This window comes from Pongo pygmaeus, chromosome 15, assembly GCF_028885625.2.
Source record: "Pongo pygmaeus isolate AG05252 chromosome 15, NHGRI_mPonPyg2-v2.0_pri, whole genome shotgun sequence".
Lineage (NCBI taxonomy): Eukaryota > Metazoa > Chordata > Mammalia > Primates > Hominidae > Pongo > Pongo pygmaeus.
The window spans coordinates 105245287-105267723 of NC_072388.2; the positions used below are offsets into that span (position 1 = coordinate 105245287).

The 22437-nt window shown below is 40.4% G+C and overlaps 1 gene segment (V, D, J or C); it reads right to left on the reverse strand.

Moving 5' to 3' along the window:
* The window catches only part of LOC129012387 (immunoglobulin heavy constant mu-like), a 227694-nt gene that overhangs the window by 203695 nt on the left and 1562 nt on the right, over positions 1-22437 (reverse strand). Inside the window, 1 exon segment of the C gene segment in view lies at positions 5526-5552. Coding sequence covers positions 5526-5552 — 27 coding nt within the window.

A 22437-nucleotide genomic window follows, 5' to 3' on the forward strand; every position in this document is an offset into this window, starting at 1 on the left:
CTCCATTTTGATTATTACAAATTTCACAATCTCATCCTAAAAGCACTGGTGGAGAAGGACAGTTTATGTAGCAGCCAATTAATTCTACATCCACCTCCCATTTTAACCAGACAAGCATATTTCTTTCACTACAAATGGCTGCTTGCATTTCCAGAGAAGCCTGCACACAATACAGTGGATGGTCCTGAGCAAGAGAGTGAAGAAAGTCCCTTCAGCCTCTTCCACATGGCTGCAGTAGCCACAGCCTGAGCTCCAGCTGAGCTACAGGAAAGGGGCTTCAGCCCTTGAATTGAGGTCATGGAGACCACATTTACCTTTTCCAGGGAGCAGAAAAATCCAAAGGAAAAGTGAGAATGACAACTAAAAAGAAATAAAATAAATTAGAATCAAAAGAAGCACCAGATCAGTGTTGATATTAATTTGCATAATTTAGTGTCAGGAGAAGGGTCAGACAAAAAACCTGTGAGGGTCCCCATATTCTATATGACACTGACCATGGTCCACCATCTTTAGGCTGTTACCACCATCCTTAATGACTACTCTAAGGGAGACCCACTAAGGTCTCTGTTCTGAGTGTGATTGGAGAAGTCTCAACAGGTACCAGTGAGCTTCTACAGGTCTCCAATTTTGGCAACTATGGTTGAGGGCTTTTCATCTCTCTTTCAATTTGCGTTTTGTCCATGTGAGAGTATGTCCTCAAAACATAATATTTTAAAAAAAAATTTAGAGATGTCATTGGTAGGCACAGAATTCTAAAATTACAGAAGTTCCTTGGAGAAACTGTCAGACGGAGTATTTTTCTGTTTTTATACTTGCAGGAAAACAGTCCTAACCTTTATGTGCACCCTGCTCTCTGGTTGACTGATCAGTGGGTCCTGAGCGCCCCCTGCCCCTCATTAGCCCAGGAGTCCCTGGAGTTTTGTGTTTCACACTGGCCTTTCCTCATGCGCTTCTCTTGCACAGTAATATAGTGACGTGTCCTTGGTTTGCAGATTGCCCATTTGCAGAAACAGCATCTTCTTGACATTGTCTCTTGAGATGATAAATCAAAGACAAATAAATATTCTGTCGGACAAACAAATCCTGAGAAAATCTATTCCCAGCATATTAATCTTTCCATAGACGTTTTAGCAGAGTTTCTAGATGAGTAGCCATATGATATACATCCAATACCTGAATGTATCCAAAAAATAAAAATTGTCAACAATGAAAAAATGAGGTTTAAATTTAGTTTTTTCATTTGTATTTTCTTTATTACATAAATGTGTAAAGCAATTATAAAAAGGCCAATATTACATTTTTATAGCATATGTAACTACAAACTGAGAAAATAAAAAAAGGGATAGAAAAGAGGAATTAGACATATATAGTTATAATATCTCTGTTCTATATATAAAGGGGTAGGCTGGGCACGGTGGCTCATGCCTGTAATCCTAGTACTTTGGGAGGCCAGGTTAGGCAGATCACAAGGTCAGGAGATTGAGACCATCCTGGCTAACACAGTGAAAGCCCGTCTCTACTAAAGATACAAAAAATTATCCAGGCGTGGTGGCAGGCACCTCTAGTTCCAGCTATTTGGGAGGCTGAGGCAGGAGAATGGCAAGAACCCAGGAGGCGGAGCTTACATTGAGCCGAGATCTTGCCACTGCACTCCAGCCTGGGTGACAGAGTGAGACTGCACCTCAAAAAAATAAAAAATAAAAAAAAAAGGAGTACTACATTTTTGAATTAGAATTCAATTATAGAAACATCTTATTGTTATCCTTATGGTAACCAATAAGATATTCATCACATAATAATTAAATAATAAATTTAATAGAAACAATACATATTATTGTAAAAAGACAGAACAACAATTATTGGACAAAAGGGTAATATCATTAAAAAATAATTCCTCATAGTTGACTAAAAAAAAAAGACCCAGCAATTATCTCTCTCCAAGAAAACTTCTTTACATATTCACAGAGAAGAAATAAAGATGGAAAAATATATACCATGAAAATATAAACCAAAGAAAACTTGAATAGCTGTGTTAATTTCAGACAAAATAATCATAAAAAGAATACCTTTGCAACTCAAGTGAAATATTGCATAAAATAATAGGATCAACTTTTCCAAAATCCATTTTAAAAGACCTAATAAATGGATTTGGAAAGAGAAAATAGACTAACATGTATAGAAGATGGAGAAATCAACACTCATTGTGATTGACAAAACAAGCAATGACTAAATAGGTAAAGATATAAAAGTCCCAAATGGCACTATCAACCTACTTGATAAATTTTTATCTATAAACTATTCAACTAGAAAACTTCAGAAATACAAACTGTCATTTACCAGAAGAGAATAAAGGAACAAGACAACTGAATTCAAACTGATGGCCTTGATGGAATCTGGAAACAAACAAATATACAAAAGCAACAGCAAAGAGAGATTCTGTCCCCAAAAAAAGAAAAGAAGATATCCACTAAAAGGGACAAACTATGAAATATTTAAAATGGCTCATTCTGAGATATATAAGAGTTACCAAGGTCCATGACACAACCCCAGGAGTTCCTGAGAACATGTGTCTAAAATGTTTTGGTTACAGCTTGATTTTATATATTTTAGTGGGTCAGAAGTTACAGGCAGATATTAATCAACACATGTGAGCTATGCCATTTATGCAGTCTAGAAAGGTAGGAAAGTTTACGCACAGGGTTCCAGGACATAAGTGAATTCAAAGATTTTCTGATTGGCAATTGGTTGAAATATAAGGTAATACAATCATTACAATTGAGTGTCAGGATTAAGGTAAGGGGTCCTGGAGATCATAGTTCTTATTATGTAGATGAAGCCTCCAGGTAGCAGATTTCATAGAGAATAGATCATTAGGTTTTGCTATTTGTCATGTGATGCTATACTAGAATCAAGTTGTAATTTGGTGTCTTTTTGCTATAGAGAGTGTTTATAGCAAAAATATAGTTTTGTCCGTCTTAAGATCTTTGTTGTAGTACTAATGCTGGCCACTGGTGCCTTAATTCCAAAGAGAGGAGCATACAATGAGGCATGCCTGACCTCTCACTTTCTCCTCATTGCTGGAACAAGTTTTAGAATTTACTTTGAAATCCCCTTGGCTGAGGGTTGGGTTCATTCAGTTGTTTGAGGAAGCTTAGAATTTTATTTTTCATTTACAATAGAAATTATTGGAAAAATGGTAAATAAAATAAGGTCTGGTATTGAATATATTTACACTTATCAATGTAAATGTGTTAACACCATGTCTTATGATGATGGAGGATATTCATCTTAGGAGATACTTGGAGTGGGGACACACTGCATTAACTTTATAACTATTTTTTATCTATAATTATTCTGAATCAAAAGTATATAAATGTAAAAAGACTATCATAAAAATACAAGCCACAACCGACAAAATAAGTTTCTGGAAATTATATAATTTCAATTACATTTATGAACATGTATTCTAGAAGAAAATATTGAAATTACCATCAAAAAATGACCAGTGTTTATTTGTATCAAAAAACATGTGAAGCACCAAATACTAAAATCAAGCAAAGAGAGTGCTATTTATATAGTTATTTTATTTTTTATAATATGATTTAAAAAGTGTTATTATAGGCATTTTATAAACCAGTAGTGAGCATAATTATGTCAATTTTTTTGCAATTTTGTGCCAATATCTTCTTAATTTCATATAGACATTTGTTACTGCATGTGTCATTTCCAAAATATTCAGCTATTATTTTTCATATTAATATGACTCCTTTGTTGGCCCTAGGTATTGCATTTTAATATGGGCATTTATCAGTTCTCAAAATTAATACTTTTATAATTTCTTACACCTGTCTTTACTGGAATCTCTAAACATAAATTGTGAAGATTTCATTTTAATATGGACATTTATCAGTTCCCAAAATCAATACTTTTATAATTTCTTTAATCTCATAATCCTGTTATCTTTGTAAGCTGAGGATGTAAGTCACCTCAGGACCCTGTGATGATTGGTTTAACTGTACAAATTGATTGTAAAACATGTGTGTTTGAACAATATGAAATCTGATTGTAAAGCATGTGTGTTTGAACAATATGAAATCAGTGCACCTTGGAAAAGAACAGAATAACAGCGGTTTTAGGGAACAAGGGAAGATAACCATAAGGTCTGACTGCCTGCAGGGTCTGGCAGAATAGAGCCGTATTTTTCTTCTTGCAGAGAGCCTATAAACTGATGTGCAAGTAGAGAAGATATCACTAAATTCTTTCCCAGCAAGGAATATTAATAATTAATACCCTGGGGAAGGAATACGTGATCTTTGCCCTGCTTTTTGCCCCTTAAAGCATGTGATCTTTGTGACCTACTCCCTGTTCATACACCCCCTCTCCTTTTAAAATCCCTAATAAAAACTTGCTGGTGTTGCGGCTCACGGGGCATCACGGACCTATCGATATGTGATGCCACCCCCAGTGGCCCAGCTGTAAAATTCCTCTCTTTGTACTCTTTCTCTTTATTTCTCAGACTGACCGACACTTAAGGAAAATAGAAAGACCCTATGTTGAAATATTGGGGGTGGGTTCCCCCAATAAATCACCTGAGGTCAGAAAGTTGAGACCAGCCTGTCCAACATGGTGAAACCCCATCTCTACAAAAGATACAAAAAAAGAAAATACAAAAATGAACACATATCCAAATACCAAACCAAAACATGAATTTATTTAATGTTATTTTAATTATAGAATTGAACTGAATGTACTATTTTATAGTATAATGTAATATTCCAAAATCTTGTTGTTCTGTGTGATTGTTTCACTATCCTAACGCCAATTAACAAATATATTTAAAGGCAAGGTGTTGTAGAAATGAAAATAAATGCCATTCTTGCCAAATTAATTAATGTACAATGGTGTTTATGTATAATCACTGTGTTGGTTTATTTGTCATTTATGCTATCAGTATACTTTAAAATACCAATTATTAATGAATCTAATAACATAAGATAAACATCACTTTAAACACATTTTATTACATTATTGGTTAAATTCACATTGTGTTTTTATAAAGTCAGGATAAAATGTTCTTATTTAGAAATTAGGATTGTTTTCTACCATTGATTTTGCACAAATTTTCAATACAAATTCTAGATGTTTGTTTGCCAATACGCCTGGATGCTAGAGAACATCCAGCAATATGGAACTGAAATAAGCCCAGGATCCCCAGAATGCACTCACAATGGCAGCTTGCTAGAGGGTGGTCTGAGAGTCTGCAAACACATTGGGATTTGAACTTATCATGAAAGCACTAGTGAGCCTCAGTGCTGAGCACACAGAGAGCAGCAGGAGCTGCAGAGCCCACTCTGTGGTACTTAGGAAAAGGACTGGATGTTGTGGGGTGATGTCTGCAGGACCCTAGAAAAGGGTGAGGAGGTCAGAGAGTCTGCAGATAGATGAGCATATGCTTTTTTTTGAGATGGAGTTTCTCTCTGTCGCCCAGCCTGGAGTTAAGTGGCATGATCTCAGCTCACTGCAACCTCTCCCCCTGGGTTCAAGTGATTCTCCTGCCTCAGCCTCCCGAGTAGTGGGATTACAGGTGCCCGACACCATGCCTGGCTAATTTTTCTATTTTTAGTAGAGACAGGGTTTTGCCATGTTGGCCACACTGATCTCAAACTCGACCTCAGATGATCCACCCGTCTTGGCCTCCCAAAGTGCTGGGATTACAGGAGTGAGCCACTGCGCCTGGCCTACATGAGCATATTCTAAGGTGAACTGTTATCCTAAATATGGTTGGGTTCAGTGATCATGAAGAGAAGTGAACAGATTCACCAGACATGGAGGAGACAAAATAAATGGATTTGTTGCTTCTTTGCCACAAGACTGAGGAAGACAAAAGGATTTGACAGAAGGGAAGGTGGAGAAACAGTGTGAAGAGCAGAAGACCAGAACCCAACCAAAGTGGAGGAACCGACCCGCGAAAGTGGTGTTTCATCTCCACAAATGGCAGACAAAATGAAAGGAAACTTAACACCATGACATTGTTGAGTTATTATTAGAAAAGCATTGACTGTAGTGTGACTGGCACAGCACAAGAAACAAAAACCCATGCATGGAACCAGAGTTTGAATTAGGCATACACAATTTCTTATTATCAAAACACATTGAATTACTATGGCTATTATTATTCTAAAAATATGCAGGGTGAAAAGTTGAATTGAATTCCTGTCCTAAGTTAATGATTTGTACGTGAAAGTAACCATGGGTTACAAGGAAGAAATAGTGAGAGATCCTGGGGAGACTTTTGCTTGACCAGCTCAGGAATCAGCAAGGTCTAAAAGCAAACGTCACCTTCCCCAGGCACCTTGATGTGGATCTGCCTCCTAAGAAAACCGTGGTGTCCTGAGTGATTGATTCCCTCATGGTTACTGAAAGCCCCATGGTGGCCAGAGCACTCCCTGTTGGTCCTGAACCCCTGGTGTCCTCAATGTTCTTCAGTGGTCATGAGTGTCTCCTGGTTGTCTTGTGGGCCTTTAGGTGGTCCTGTTACACCAGGTGGTTTCTGAGAATCTCTTGTTGGTCCTGAGTGTTTCCTGGTGGTCTGGAATGCACCCTTGTCATTCTGTGGCCCCTGCTTGTGCTGAGTGCCCCCTGGTGTCCTGAGCGACCCCTGATGTCCTAAGTGTCTCCTGGTGTCCTGAGTGCCCCCTGCTGGTCTTGAGCACCCTACGGCATCCTGAGCACCCCCTGCTATCCTGAGTGCCTCCTAGTGGTTCTGAGTGTCCCCTGGTGGTTCTGAGCACAATTTACCACAAAGTCCCCTCTTGTCTTCCTGCAGGGAGGTTTGTGTCTAGACTCACGCATATGTCCCTCACTGTGTCTCTCACAGTAATACACTGCCTACTCCTCAGCTTTCAAGTAGATAATTTTAAGGGAGATTGTGATGTTAAGTGTTGTCCCCAGGAACTGTGAATCTTCTTTGTGCTGGGGCAGAGCACCACTGAGAACTTCCACTTGGGTCACTCATGGCTACCACCCACTCCAGCCCCTCTCCTCCAGCCTTCTGGGCCCAACAAATGCTGTAGTCAGTGAAGGTGAATCTTGATGCTTTGCAGAAGAAGCAAAGAGAATAGCCAGGCTATTTTGCCAAAGACAAAAATATAGGTCCAGTAAACCTTTGTGGTTTTCCAGGAATCTGGGGAGAAGGTGTGTGGATTAGGTGAAACACACACTTTTTAATCACAGTGAAACTATTTTCATGGTATTCAATGATAAACACAAGGCATAAATAATTTGTGAGAACTCATAATTTTTTGAGACAAAGTGTTAACCTAAATGCATACAACTTCAAAAGTATTTAGCTGGTCATGAAACACAGAATAAAATGAAAGCTGTATAAAAATATCTAACAATGATAAACAGTTTTGAACTAATTTCACTGCAGAAAGGGGAGCATGAATATCAGAAACAAGTATCTTTGGAAAGAATTTGATGTTGTGATTGTAAAATATAAATAAGCTGCATATAAGCACTGTATTCTAGTTGATAAACATATTTTCAACAAGGGTCATTTTAATAATTCTAACACAATTTGTGTATTTTGAAATTGTGCACTAAGTAAATTAATGTCATATGATAGGAAAGGCTTCCTCATTTTTGAATGTCAGATTATGGACAGGCAAAGAAAGAAGGCTACGGATGTTTATGTGGATCTCAGTAGTGTGAAGAAACCAGTATCTTCTTAGGTTTAATGTAATATAGATACAGAAGATTAGATACATAAATACTTTAATTTTGAATTTTTGTGGGTAAATGGTACATGTGTATATTTATGGGGTACCTGTCTTTGATACAGCAGGAACTGCATAATAATCACATTATGATGAATGGTTTCTACATCTTCTCAAGTATTAATTCTTTGAGTTACCAACATTCCATTTATACACTTTTAGTTATTTTACAATCTATAATTATGTTATTAAGGACTATACTTAGTCTGTTGTGTTATCAAATACTACGTATTATTTGTTATTTCTAACCACTTTTTTTATCCATTGAGCATCCCCAATAATCCCCATCTACCACAGACCTTCCCAGCCTCTGGTGACCATCCTTTCACTCTCTATCTCCATGAGTTCAATTGTCTTAATTTTTAACTTTCACAAATATATGAGAATATGTGAAGTTTGTCTTTCAGTTCTGGGATTATTTCAATTAATACAATGAACTCCAGTTTCATCCATGTTGTTGCAAATGACAAAATCTCATTCTCTTTATGGCATAATATTAATCCATATGCTATATGTACCACATTTTATTTATCCATTCATCTGTTAATGGGCAGTTAGGATGCTTTCAAATTTTGGCTATTACGAACAGTGCTATAACAAACATGGTAGTGCAAACAACCTTTTTTTTGTGGGAGGGGGTACATGCCAGCAGCAGGATTGCTGGATTATATGACAACACTATTATTAGGTTTTGAGGAAACTCTAAACTGTTCTCCATAGCGGTTTTATTAATTTAAGTGCCCACCAACAGGTTAGGAGTGTTCCCATTTCTCCATATCCTTCCCAGCATTTGTTTCTGTCTGGCTTTTGGATGAAATCATTTTAAAATCAGATGAGATGATATTTCACTGTAGTTTTGTTTTGCATTTTTCTGATGATCAGTGTTGCACAGCACATTTTATATGCCTGTTTGCAATTTGAAAGTCTTATTTTAAGAGCTAAATATTGCCTGCTTTTTATTCGGATTGCTAGATATTTTTCCTACAGAGTTGTCTGAGATCCTGGTATATTCTGATCAATCCTTTGTCAGATGTGTAGTAATGTCGCTTTACCTCACACTATGAAAGACATGATGTCCTCATTCACAGGTGTACTCCGGGATATACACACAGTATCAATGGAAAAGCAGTCATTAGGCAGTGAGGCCTTTGACAGCCTCTACCTGGTGTCTCTTTTTAGGAGTCTATATCTCCTAACATAACAACTGGATGTTATTCTGTACTCGTTGCTGGCATAGTGCCACTGTTTTGTGTCAACAATTGATCCACACTTTAATGCAATTAAATTCATTCCTATTTAGAAGGTCAGTTTTTGAGGTTTGTCATGACCTAGAATGTTATTTTCTTTTTGAAGAAAATGGGTCTAGCAATATCTTGCAGGCTGGCCTTGAAATCCTGGGCTCAGGTGATCTTCCCACATCAGCATCCTAACTAGTTGAAAATACAGGCACATGGCACAGTGTTTAACTGATTATTCTTAAATTATGCTATTTCTCATTCTCTCTGCTAAACCAAGTGGATATTGCTCTCATGGAGCTGTCAGCTTTTCATTAATTACTTACAGTAAAAATATATTATGTGTTTTAGGATGACTTCATGGTAGAAATTATTCACAGTCAACTGCAAATATAGTCACACAATTTCGAGAGTGCTGTATCTCTGTCTTTATGCCATGCATCTTTACCTATAAAAATATAACAGCCTCTGCCTTAGTGCACATGAAACTGTTCATGTATCTCAGAGTGACACTCCTGCTTTAAGAGCATAAAACTGTTTGGGAGTCGTGGACTTAAATAGTCTCATTATGCCTGTCCCAGGAATATCCCCAGAACCTCTGCCATACAAGTGAGCAGGAGTGAGAATAATTGGAGTCCTTCTTGGTTCTTGGTCTATAACGCATGGCATGGAAACTCTGTCTCGTAAGTGACAATGGGAGGAGGCAGGCATCCATTACATCACAGACTGGAATTCAGTCTCCACCACAGAGATGTGACACCATGGCTTCAACTGAGATCTGAGGGAGAGGAAGACACATCTTCTTTTTAGATCAGCTCAAGGTCATGCTTCTGTCATCCTGAGCTGCAAATGGGAGAGTAATGCTTGTCTCTCATGCATGGTGGACCCTCAGTGCCCTTACTGAGACTTGGTAAATGATTTAGTCTGTTTCAGCTGCTATAACAGAACTCCATTAAATGGGTGGCTCAGAAATAACATAAACATTGTTTTCTGAATTCTCAAGGCTAGGAAGTTGAAGATCTAGATGCTTTTGAGATCGGTGAGGACCAGCAATTTCTGGTGAGGACCAGCTATTATGTTCATAGGGGTGTAACTGACTGACATATCCAAACAAAAAATTTTGCATGGATGTTCATTTATATTTCCCCAAAACTGCACACATATTGTATTATTCCTGATCAGTTGAGCAATTATAAGGCTTGAATAAGAAACTAAAACCTGCACGTTCAGCACACATATCCCTGAAATTAAAGTAAAAAAAAAATCTGTAACCAAACTTACAAATAAAGGAGGTAAGAAAATGAGGTCAGAACAATTAACATTGAGTCCTTACATGAAGGCCATTGGTGGTAAGTTACACAATGGAGCTGCAGTGAGAGAGGCTACCAGGTGATCTACTTCTGAACCCCTCAATTATAGCCAACCAGCAATCTCTGGCAGTGGGTATGATAGAAGTTCCCAGACATGGGAAAACTCTCTCCCTCCATAAAACTGCACTGGGGTCCTCTGCAGCCTCTAAGTTCCACAGGAGCAGCTCCTACCACAGACAAATCTCTGCTCTTTCTCTGGGGTCATGAGAGATGATGTGGAGAAGGTCAGTGATATGGTTTGTTTGTGTCCCCACCCAAATTTCATCTTGAATTGTAACTTCCACGATTCCCACATGTCGTGGAAGGAACCTGATGGGAGGTGATTGAATTATGGGCATGGGTCTCTCCTGAGCTATTCGCGTGATAGTGAATGAGTTTCATGAGATCTGATGGATTAAAAAGGGGAGTTTTCCTTCACATGCACTCTTCTCTAGTCTGCCACCATGTGAAATGTGCTTTCCACCTTCCACCATAATTGTGAGGCCTCCCAAGCCATGTGGAACTGTAAGTCCAATAAACCTCTCTCTTTTGTGAATTGCCCAGTCTTGGGACCAGTGTGATAACAGACTAATACAGTAAATTGGTACCAGTAGAGTGAGACATTGCTGAAAAGATAACCAAAAATATGGAAGTGACTTTTTAACTGGGTAATGGGCAGAGATTGGAACAGTTTGCAGGGCTCAGAAAAAGACAGGAAAATATGGGATAGTTTGGAACTTCCTAGAGACTTGTTGGATTGCTTTGACAAAAATGCTGATAGTTATATGAACAATAAGGTCTAGCTTGAGGTGGTCTCAGATGGAGATGAGGAACTCATTGGGAACTGGAGCAAATTGTGGAACTTTGAACTTGAGAGAGATGATTTAGGATATCTGGCAGAAGAAATTTTTAAGCAGCAAAGAATTCAAAAAGCGACTTGAGTGCTGTTAAAGGCATTCAGTTTTAAAAGGGAAACAGCATAAAAGTTCAGAAAATTTACAACCTGGAAAGGCAGTAGAAAAGAAAATCTTATTTTCTGAGGTGAAATTCAAGCCAGTTGCAGAAATTTGCATAAGTAATGAGGAGCCAAATGTTAATCCTCAAGACAACGGGGAAAATGTCTCCTGTGAATGTCAGAAGTCTTCATGGCAGCCTCTCCCATCACAGGCCTGGAGGCCTAAGAGGAAAAAGTGGTTTTGTGGGCCAGGCCCAGGGTGCCTGTGCTGTGTGCAGCCTAGGGACTTGGTGCCCTGCCTCCAGCCACTCCAGCCATTGGTTTTGTGGGCCAGGCCCAGGATGCCCCTGCTGTGTGCAGCTAGGGAGTTAGTGCCCTGTGTCCAGCCACTCCAGCTATGGCTGAAAGAGGCCAATGTAGGGCTCAAGCCATGGCTTCAGATGGTACAAACCCTAAGCCTTGGCAGCTTCCACGTGGTGTAGAGCCAGTGAGTGCACAGAAGTCAAGAACTGGTCCTTGAGAACCTCTGCCTGGATATCAGAAGATGTGTGAAAACACCAGGTGTCCAGGCAGAAGTTTGCTGCAGCGGTGGGACCCTCATGGAGAACCTCTGCTAGGCCAGTGAGGAAGGGAAATATGGGGTCAAAGCTCCAACACAGAGTCCCTACTGGGGCACTGCATAGTGCAGCTGTGAGAAGAGGGCCGCCGTCCTCCAGACCCCAGTGTGGTAGATCCACTGACAGCTTGCACTATGTGCCTGGAAAAGGCACATTCACTCAACACCAGCCTGTGAAAGAAGCCAGGAGGGAGGCTGTACCCTGCAAAGCCACAGGGGTGGAGCTGCCCAAGACCAAGGGAAACCATCTGTTGCATCAGCATGACCCGGATTTGGGAAATGGAGTCATAGGGGATCATTTTGGAGCTTTAATATTTGACTGCTCTGCTGGATTTTGGACTTGCATGGGGCCCCGTTGTTTTGGGCAACTTCTGTCATTTGGATGGGTGTGTTTATGCAATGCCAGTACCCCCATTGTTTCTAGGAAGTAACTTGCTTTTGACTTTACAGGTTTATAGGTGGAAGGGTCTTGCCTTGTCTCAGATGAGATGTTAGACTGTGGATTTTTGAGTCAATGCTGAAATGAGTTGACTCTGGGGACTGTAGGAAAGGCATGATTGGCTTTGCAATGTGAGGAGATGAGATTTGGGAGGGACCATGGGGCAAAATAATATGGTTTGGCTTTATCCCCACTCAAATTGCATCTTGAATTCAACTCCCATAATTCCCAATGTCATGATAGGGACCCAGTGGTAGGTCATTGAATTATGGCTGCGGGTCTCTCCAGCACTGTTCATGTAATACTGCATGAGTTTTACGAGATCTGATGATTGTAAAAAGGGAGATCCCAGCACAAGCTCTCTTCTCTTGTCTGCTGCCATGTCAGATGTGCCTTTCACCTTCCACCATGATTGTGAGGCCTTTCCAGTCATGTGGAACTGTAAGTCCAATAAAACTCTTTTTATTGTAAACTTCCCAGTCTCTGGTATGTCTTTATCAGCAGCGTGAAAACAGACAAACACAGTCAGACATGATCTACTCAAGGTCTCTGCACATGGAGAAAAACCAGTGAAAGTGGAAAATGTATTTTCTTGATTTATTGAAAAATACCTATAGAAAACACAACTCTGTGCCAGGACATCAAGCAGAATTAAAAAATTATGCAATTGGAATAAATGTGAAAATTACAATCATTTGCAGACACACATCTGTTCATATATCTTCCAATGAAATAAAGTAAACGCCAGTGTTCTGTGTAAAAATCAACAAAAAGTGTGTCGACCCGGAGAATACACCTCTCTCCCTCCCTCCCTTTAAAGGCAGGAAAATGCACATGGATCAGGTGTCAAGCTGCTGCTTTCTAATGTCTATGCTATGGCTTGTGCTGAAGCCCAGATCCTGTGGTCCACTCTAATGAAAGGAAGGACTCTTTAGTGATTCTGAGGCAGGGTCATTGCTGGAGTCACGGGGGTCCCCCCTTGGGTAATGTTGACTTGCAGTAGACTCAAATATGTTTTACACCTTCCTTGCACAGCACAGATGTTGACATGCAGAAGACTCAGATATGTTTTACACCTTCCTTGCACAGCACAGAAACCTAAGAAAGTTTCACCCAATCCTTTGTCCATCTCTCCTTTACTCAGGGACAGATTTCCACCATATGCCATCAGCTTCCCCAGCCACATATCACCCCCGTGCACTTCCTGTCAAAAGAGTGGAAGTACTTCTTATGAAAAATGCATGAAAGCATAATCCAGTCTTGGACTTTCCATCTCAAAAGACCAATAATAATACAAATATTTCAGAAAAATTATTTATCCTATGATTATGACTATATTTGGCAATTGTTTTGGCAAAAAAACAAAATCATGGTGTTGGATAATGAAGATGTAAGAAGGGCCAAGACTGTTATAACTTTTTATTGATGACCTGGGGCATAGTAAGGGTAGGTGCTGACCTCAAGGTAAGAGGAATGGAACCTCATTGCAAGTGTCTGAGTGTACTCACACAGGCCTGCCTGGGGTTCCAAGTCTTGCATGGCAAAGATGTTAGTGCTGTCATCCATAATTCTAGCACCACATTTAAGGGAACAACATACTATAAAGTAAATAATGAGAACTAGGGTAAGGAGTGCAATTCACAGTTTTAAAAGTAAAGATTTGAAAGCATTAGTTTATGGCTTTGTAGCCTACAAATAATTTAGAATTTCATCCAAACTGCTGAAAAAAAAAACAAGAACAGCAAACAACAGGTGTACTATATTTTTAAAGCGTAATTTTTTCTCTCTTCACCATTTTTATTAAAAACAAATCAAGATAGGACTGATTTGTTTGCAAAATAAACTTTAGTCTTATTATTCATGGCCTTATTATTTGCATAAAACACAATACAAATAATTATTGTTTACATAGGCTTTTAAAATTAGCTTTGATGGAACTCTGTTCCATAAGGAATCTCAGATAAGACTTTTTTAAAGCCAAGCCCAGCTGTGGGTTTTTACCGTCAAATACCTGTAAGTCTGGTAAATTATTTTTCCTCTGGGGTCCCAGGAAAACATGGGGTTCTTGGGCCTGTTAGAAAGTGACATTCTTTACTTATCACTGATCAGGAACCCTGTACAAAGACTGTGTGGACAAGGTACAGGCCAGTTTTCCCAAGGGGCTCTCATTGGCTGTATAAGTCAAGTTTGATTGCTTAAGGTGAAGCAAGCCATTACAGTCAAAGCCTTGGTAAAATAACCAGTTTCTCCAATTGTGTCCTGTTGCAAAAAAAAAAAATCTTACTGCACTTATGCAAAATTATATTGCCATAAGTTAAGGATATTCACAAATAGTTTCCAAATTCTGGAGAAAGTGGACAGAGAGAAACAAATATTCTCCGAATTTTATGTACAGGACTATACTCAATTGTTAAAAGCTATAAATAGCTCAAAAGAAAAGTTTTCTTGGGCAACATTTTAAGTGACAAGTCAAAAAAGATAGTCTTCTATTTGATAGTTTTATCTCTATACTATTGTAACCATCTTCAGAGTTTTTAATCAGAAATCTGCATGTAAGATCACCTGTTAGAGTTTCATAGATGGTTATAAAACCATCACTTAAAGAGAATCAAAACAAGTCGATAAGGTCAAAACTCAAAGGGAGGAATCGAAGCCACCACTGCAAAGTTGCAACTGAAACAATGAGAGAGCTGTGACCTAAGCTGCTCCATCTTGCCTCAAACCTCCAAGTTGTCCTTGTGCATTCCTGGGTGTAGGCTTACCTAACATTGGGAGGAACTTAGTTTAGTTTATAGTTTAAAACAGAGACAATAACTGCCCTTTCCCAAAACAAATCTCCTTTGTCCTGGGGACTCTTGCCTTTGGGGGACTAATGAATTAGCCAAAATATTAGAAACTATGTTTTAAGAGTCATGTAGCTGGTGGCTACAAATTCTAACCCTTCCTAGTTTGCTCCTGGGGATAAAATCACTATTATAAAGCCTAAGATCAATATTTTAGATATTTTACAGACTCTGCACTTGATGGATCAGCTGGCATCACCCAGATCAATAAACTGGCTCATCCGATCTTGTGGCCCCCTCCTAGGAACTGACTCAGCAAAAGACACCTTCAGCTCCCTGTGATTTTATCTCTGACCTGACCAATCAGCACTCGTGACTCACTGGCTGCCCCCAAACCACCAAGCTATCCTTAAAAAATTCCATTCTTGAATGATTGGCGAAACTCATTTCAGTAACAATAAAACTCTGGTTTCCAATAAATAAATAAATAAATAAATGTCATGGCAACAATCAATTTTATGTGTCCCCTTGACTCATAGAGTCATTTGTTCAGTTACACACTAACCTAGGTGTTGCACTGATCCTATAAGTGTTAGTAAAGCCTGCCATCATTTTTTTCCTAAGTCAGGAAGATTGTCCTAGATAACCTAGGTGGGGCTGATTCCATCAGAGCATAAGAGAAGACAATGGGACTCCGTGGAGGATGACAGTGTAGGTCTTCCCAGAAATTCCAACTCCATTGACCTGAAACCCTGTAGGATTTGCCTAGCCAGACCCTCCAATTGCTGTCACCCAGAGCTCACAGCACAATAGAGTGTCCATCCTTAGCTCTCCCCAAAGTCACAGATGAGGGAGGAAATTCTGTGACAGTGTGAGAAACATTAGATCAGCTCTACATCAATATCTCATTTGAGAAAGCTACCATTATCTCCTCGGTGACTAATGTCCACTTCATTTCCCAAATGCCTCCATGCACAGAAGACAGCAGGTCGGTCCAGGCACTGGTGAGTGGGGAAGTCTCCTCAGCCTCCCCAGGTCTCACGGGAGCCACAGCCTGGGCCACATCTGAGTTCCAGGTAACAGGCCTGAGCCCTGAGATTTAGACCACAGAAAACACACTGTCTGTTTTCTGGAAGGGAAGAAAAGGGAACTATGAGAATAAAGGGTAGAGAGAAGAAAAATTGATTAGCAAAGTAAGGGCCAGCTGGATCAGTTCTGAGTCAGATGTGCACAGTTTTGCGAGAGGAGGGAGAACAGCTGTAAAAACTGTCAGGATTTAAGGACCCTCCCATGGGTGAGCCTCCCTCTTGGCCCCAATCTGAATCCCAAACCTATTCTAATCAGAGATTTCCACAGAGCTCTCTGCCCTGAGCCTGACTGGAAAACACTCCCCAGGTTCCGCTGGACTTCCTCAGGACACCGATCAATGTGACAAAGGCAGGGTCATTTCTGCCCCCAAGGTGACACTTGGGCTTCTGTGGGGGTGAGGATGGGTCTTCCTGTTACAAAAAACAAAACAAAACAAACAAACAAAAAACAAATACATGGGGGAAGTTTAGCAGTCACAGACATCAAATGTTAGTACAGAATTGCAAATCTAGAGAAGTTCCCTCGGGTAATTATTTGGTAAAAAGGCAGCCCCAGATCAAGACAGAAACAGAGCCCTTGTACCACCTGCACTTGCCCCTGGGGACAGCCCAGTGCACAGTGTCCCAGGCTTTCCCTGGTTGTCCCAGGTACCCTGAAGGGAGGTTTGTGTCTGGGCTCATACTGACTTCTTACCATGTCTCTCACAGAGTAATACACAGCCATGTCCTCAGGCTCTCAGGCTGTTCATTTGCAGATACTGTGAGTTTTTGGTATTGTCTCTGGAAATGGTGAATCAGCCCTTCACAGAGTCTGCGTAGAATATGGTATAACCACTACTACTAATAACTGAGACCCACTGCAGACCCTTCCCTGGAGCCTGGGGGAACCAGTGCGTGCTATGGCTACTGAAGGTGAATACAGAGGCTGCACAGGAGCGTCTCAGAGACACCCAGGCTTTGTCAAGTTTCCTCCAGACTCTACCAGCTGCATCTCACACTGGACACCTGCAAAAACAGAGACATCCTGGTAAGAAACTGCTACACATATCCACTGTTTCTCTCACTTATGTCCATTCACACGCAATATCTCTAGTTCTCCATAAACCACCTTTTAAAATAGCAGCAAGGAAAACCCACCTCAGCCCCAACTCCATGGTGAATCCTGTATATTCAGTGTTGATGACCAAGCAGAAACACCTGGGAATCTCGGGGTTGGGGCTCCTCTGCCAGAGCTGCAGGGTCAGGGTTCAGCTGGTTTTCTTCAGCATGGGGAGGGCCTATTTCCATGTCTCCTGCTACATAGAGAGCTCTGGGGTGGGAACCCTGAGGAGATGGCAGACCCCAGATAAAATGACAGGGCCCTGCAGGAGTTGGGTGACAATTATGGTATTTGGAAAATACACTGTCTTATTATGAAAATGTGTTGTGATAAACATTTTGCACTATTATATTTTTACATATTTGTGTAAATTATGTTCTGTAGAAGTCAACGGTTTCTCCATTTACAGATGTGAAATAAATCCACACGTGGAGGAGGGGCTGTGTGTGTCTCATGTCTGAGATGAATGAGCCCTGGTAGCTTGGCCTGTGCTCCACATCAGTGGCCCCAGTTACTCCCTGAACCAACTCCAGGTAAGAATTGGACATGGCTAGTGTGTTTTGTGAAACCCACTTCCTGTGTTGAGAACATGTGTGATTTTTGTGGCACTCTAGCATTCACCTAAAAATAACGAGAGAACTAGGGTTCAGGAGGTAAATTCTCAGATATTTCTGACTTTTAATGGATATTTTGTATTTTTATACCACCGCTTTTGGTCTAATTTTTCATATGTTTGCTTGCAATAAATTTTGTGAGTGTTAATTGGCAGATAATACACTTCATGTATTTAAAGTGTAGAACTGATAAACATGATGTAAGTGTCATCATTACCGAGGTGGACAAGTGAGTTCCCCTCAACATTTTCTCTTGTTCTTCTGTATGTCTCCACCTTTCCCCTTCCTTTATTCTACCCTTTTCCCAGGTAACTACTCATCTTTTGTATATTACTTTAGATTTTTTTCATTTGAAAGAAATCACATAAATGGAGTAATATAGTACATATTCTTATTTGTCTCGCTTATTTTACTCGGCATAAATACTTAGATACTTTCCCTCATTGTTCTGTGTACCAGAAATATATTTATTATAAATGTTGGGTAGTATTCCAGTGAAAAGATTTACCAGAATTTGTTTCTCTATTAGGCAGCTGAAAAATGTTTGGATTCTTTTATTATTCTGGGTCTCATTAAAAAGTATGCTGCTAAGCTTAAAAATATACATAGATGAGAAATATATATATATACACACACACACATATTTATTTATTTATTTATTTATTTATTTTTAGAGACAGAGTCTCACTCTGTCACCCAGGCTGGAGTGCAGTGGCGCGATCTCAGCTCACTGCAAGCTCCACCTCCCGGGTTCACGCCATTCTCCTGCCTCAGCCTCCAGAGTAGCTGGGACTACAGGTGCCCGCCACCACGCCTGGCTAATTTTTTGTATTTTTAGTAGAGTTGGGGTTTCACCATGTTAGCCAAGATGGTCTCGATCTCCTGACCTCGTGATCCACCCACTTCGGCCTCACAAAGTGCTGAGATTACAGGCATAAGCCACCGCGGCAGGCCCATATATTCATTTTTACAAGAATAATATCAACAATAACAGATAAACAGAAAAGATGGAAGTTTGCAAATTTTACTTAATGCTTCAGATAATTGAGGGTTGAAAACAAACAAAATATTTGAAATCTAGGGAGAGGTAAGTTCCTGTAGAGAGTAATGAAGACAGAGTATGAAATTCCCTGAGGCAGAGTCTGTCATATAAAATGTAGGCTATTACAAGATGAAGAACAAATATACACCAGATTGCTTGAAGTCGAGTGTGTTAAGCATGTTGCAGTGAGAAATTCTAAGGGACTTCATACTGGAGAGTTGCCCTCATCTCTTGAATCATTTACCGTTGCAAAACATCTTCCTTTCCCATAGTGTCTGTCTGGGAGAGAATGAGCTCACACTTCTGAAATGCATCCAGACCCAGCTCTCTGATCCCCACCACAAAACTAAGATATTACCCTGCAGAAGCAAGCCACGAAAATCGGCATCCTAGGGCACTGGTGCAGCCCCTCATGAATTGATATGGGAACAGAGGTTCCCATCAAAGCTCTATTGAGAAGCAGCTCCCCTCTCTTTCTTATGGAATCAGAGCCTTAATCTGCAGGTCATGGCAGCAGATCTGGAAGATGGGGACACCAACAGAGATTATGAGAGCTGTGGGAGGGAACAACTGGGGAAAACAAGAGGAATCTGCCCCAGGGGAAGGAGCAAGAATACACAGACCAACAACTCATCTGGAGGAGGTTCGGGAACACTTGGAAAGTCAGCTCACACTCAGGATCACGATGATTTTCTGGAAATATGACCCCACGAGAGGTCAGAGACAATTCCTTTAGTATAATGTCTTCCACCAATTTCACAATTGGCGATTAAATATAACAGTTTAATCCACCTTAAGAATCTGAAAGAGATTCTCTGTAGAATGGAATGACTGTATATGAATCACGCCATGAAACTGTCTTCACGGTGACTGGGTTTGCCTGTTGATTTTGACATGATGACCATGATGTTGATGATGAAGATGACATTCTCAAAAAAATAACCCAGGTTCAAAGAGCTAACTGCAGGGTTATATTTATGTTTGTTTTACTTCGGGACAGAAAGGCATGAGGTCTAAATAACGTAATAAATGGGGTTGGATGCTGTTAAACAATATAAGACAACCTGAGGTGGTGGTCACAGGCTCCCTGGCTGGTTCCTCACTGCATCTGCTCCTCACTGAGTCTCGTCTTGTGTGAGTTCTGAGCATCTCCTGCTGGTCCTCTGGTGCCCATCCAGCCCAGATAAAGGAGGGCTGGGGGTTCTGTTTCTAAGGTGCTCAGTCCTATGTCTGGCTCCAATTCAGGAGCTCAGCCTGTCCTGTGTGCTGAAGCTTTTAGCTCTCCCATGCAACCTTGCCTGTACACTGAGCTTCTTCACAGCAAAGTGACAGGGTCAGCTTCACAGACATCGCTGCAGGCAATTTTCAGCAAATCTAATTGTAGTTTGACTATGTAATTCAGCAATCATGTTCATTGGGTTGTAAGTGACTGACATATCCACACACACACAAGCAAACACACATGCACACACACACACATACACACACACAAACTGCATGGACATTCATTTACATTTCCCCCAAACTGGACACATTTTGTATTATTCCTGATAAGTTCAGAAAGTTCTGAGGTTTTAATCATAAACTAAAGATAACATTTTCCATAAACAAAATTAGAAATGAAAAAGATGAGAAAATCGGGTCAGAAAAATCAAGATTGAGTTATTACCTGCAGTCTAATGGTGGTAAGTTACATGATGGAGCTGTGATGAGATAGGCTTCCAAGTGCTCTAATTCTTAACCACTCAATTACGGCTGACCAGCAATCTCTGCGAGTGAGGAAGCTAGAGGTCCCCCACATGGGATAGCTCTCTGACTCCATAAAACTTCGCTGGGCTTCTCTGCAGGCTCTGAGGTGTGCAGACACCTACCCCAGATTCTGCAGTCAGGCAAATCTCTGCTCTTTCCCAGGGACAAAAGAGATAGTGTGGATAAGGGCCAGATGTGCTCTACTCAAGGTCTCTGCACATGGAGAAAAACCAGTGAATGTAGAAAATGCATCATCTCGATCCTTTGAACAATCCCTGTGAAAAACTCAACTCTGTGACAGGACATCATGCAGAATGAAGAAATAATGCAACTGAAGGAAATGTGAAAATTACAATTGTTTGCAGGTGCACACTTGTTCGTATATTTTCCAATAAAATACAGTAAAAGCAGGTGTTCTCTATAAAAATTCACAAACAGTGTGTTGACCCTGAGAATGCACCTCCCTCCCTCCACATACAGGCAGCAAAATGCAGGTGGATCAGGTTCCCAGCAGCTGGTTTGTGACATCTGTGTCATGGCGTGTGCTGAGGCCCATGGTCTACTCTAATGAAAGGACTGACTCCACAGTGATTCCTAAGGAGAGCTCTTTCTTGGAGTCATAGGAATCCCCTGAGAGGTAGCACTGACTTACACGAGACTCAGTTATCTTTTGCAGCTTCCTTGCACAGCACAAAAATATAGGAACCTTCCTCCCAATCCTCCCTCCCTCTCTCCTCCAGTCAGGGACAGGCTTCCATCATATGCCATCAGCTTCCCAGCCTCATTCCACCCCCTGTGCATTTTCGCTCAAAGGGGTGAATGTACTTCTTATGAAAATGCAGGGAAACTTCATTCCATCTTTGAATTTTCTGCTTAGAACACAAATAATAGCACAAATGTTAGGAGAAAGGGGTCCCAATTCAAGGAAAATCCACAGAGTAAAATGAAAACAAGTTTCTTATGCAAGTAAAATAATGAGACTGGCTACACCAGAGGCAGAGCAGCAGTATGGGCTGCTGGTTGTCCATTTTATGGTTATTTCTTGATTATATGTTAAACAATGGATGGATTATTCATGAGTCCTCCAGGCAATTCCTGAAGCTGAGTGTTCCTCCCCTCCTTTTTAAACCACACAGGGAAACTTCCTGATGTTGCCTTGACATCTGTAAACTGTCTTGGCACCGGAGGGAGTGTTTTTTAGCATATTAATGGATTATAATTAGAGTACAATGAACAGTGAGGACAAACTGAGGTCACTTTAGCTGCTGTCTTGGTTTTGGAGGCCTTTGCCCAGCTTCTTTACTGTAAGATTTATCAGCAAGGCCTTTATGAGCTGGATCTTGTGCAGACCTCCTCTCTCATCCTGTGACTAACTTACTGCCTCAGCTTACCAGGAATCCAGCCCAGCAGGTCTCAGTCTTATTTCTCCTAGCCCCTATTCAAGATGAAGTTGTTCCAGTTCCAAAGCCTCTGACACACAAAAAAATGTAGCAAAAGTATTCATAATATGAGCATGATTATATTGCCAAATATAAAACATCATAATGGCAACAATCAATTTTATGTGTCATCTTGACTAGACCACAGTCTCCTCTACTCAATCACACACTAGCCTAGGTGTTGCTCCCATGGCATAATACAGGTGTTAGGAGAGCCTGCCATTATTTTTCCTAAGCCACGAAGAGTGTTC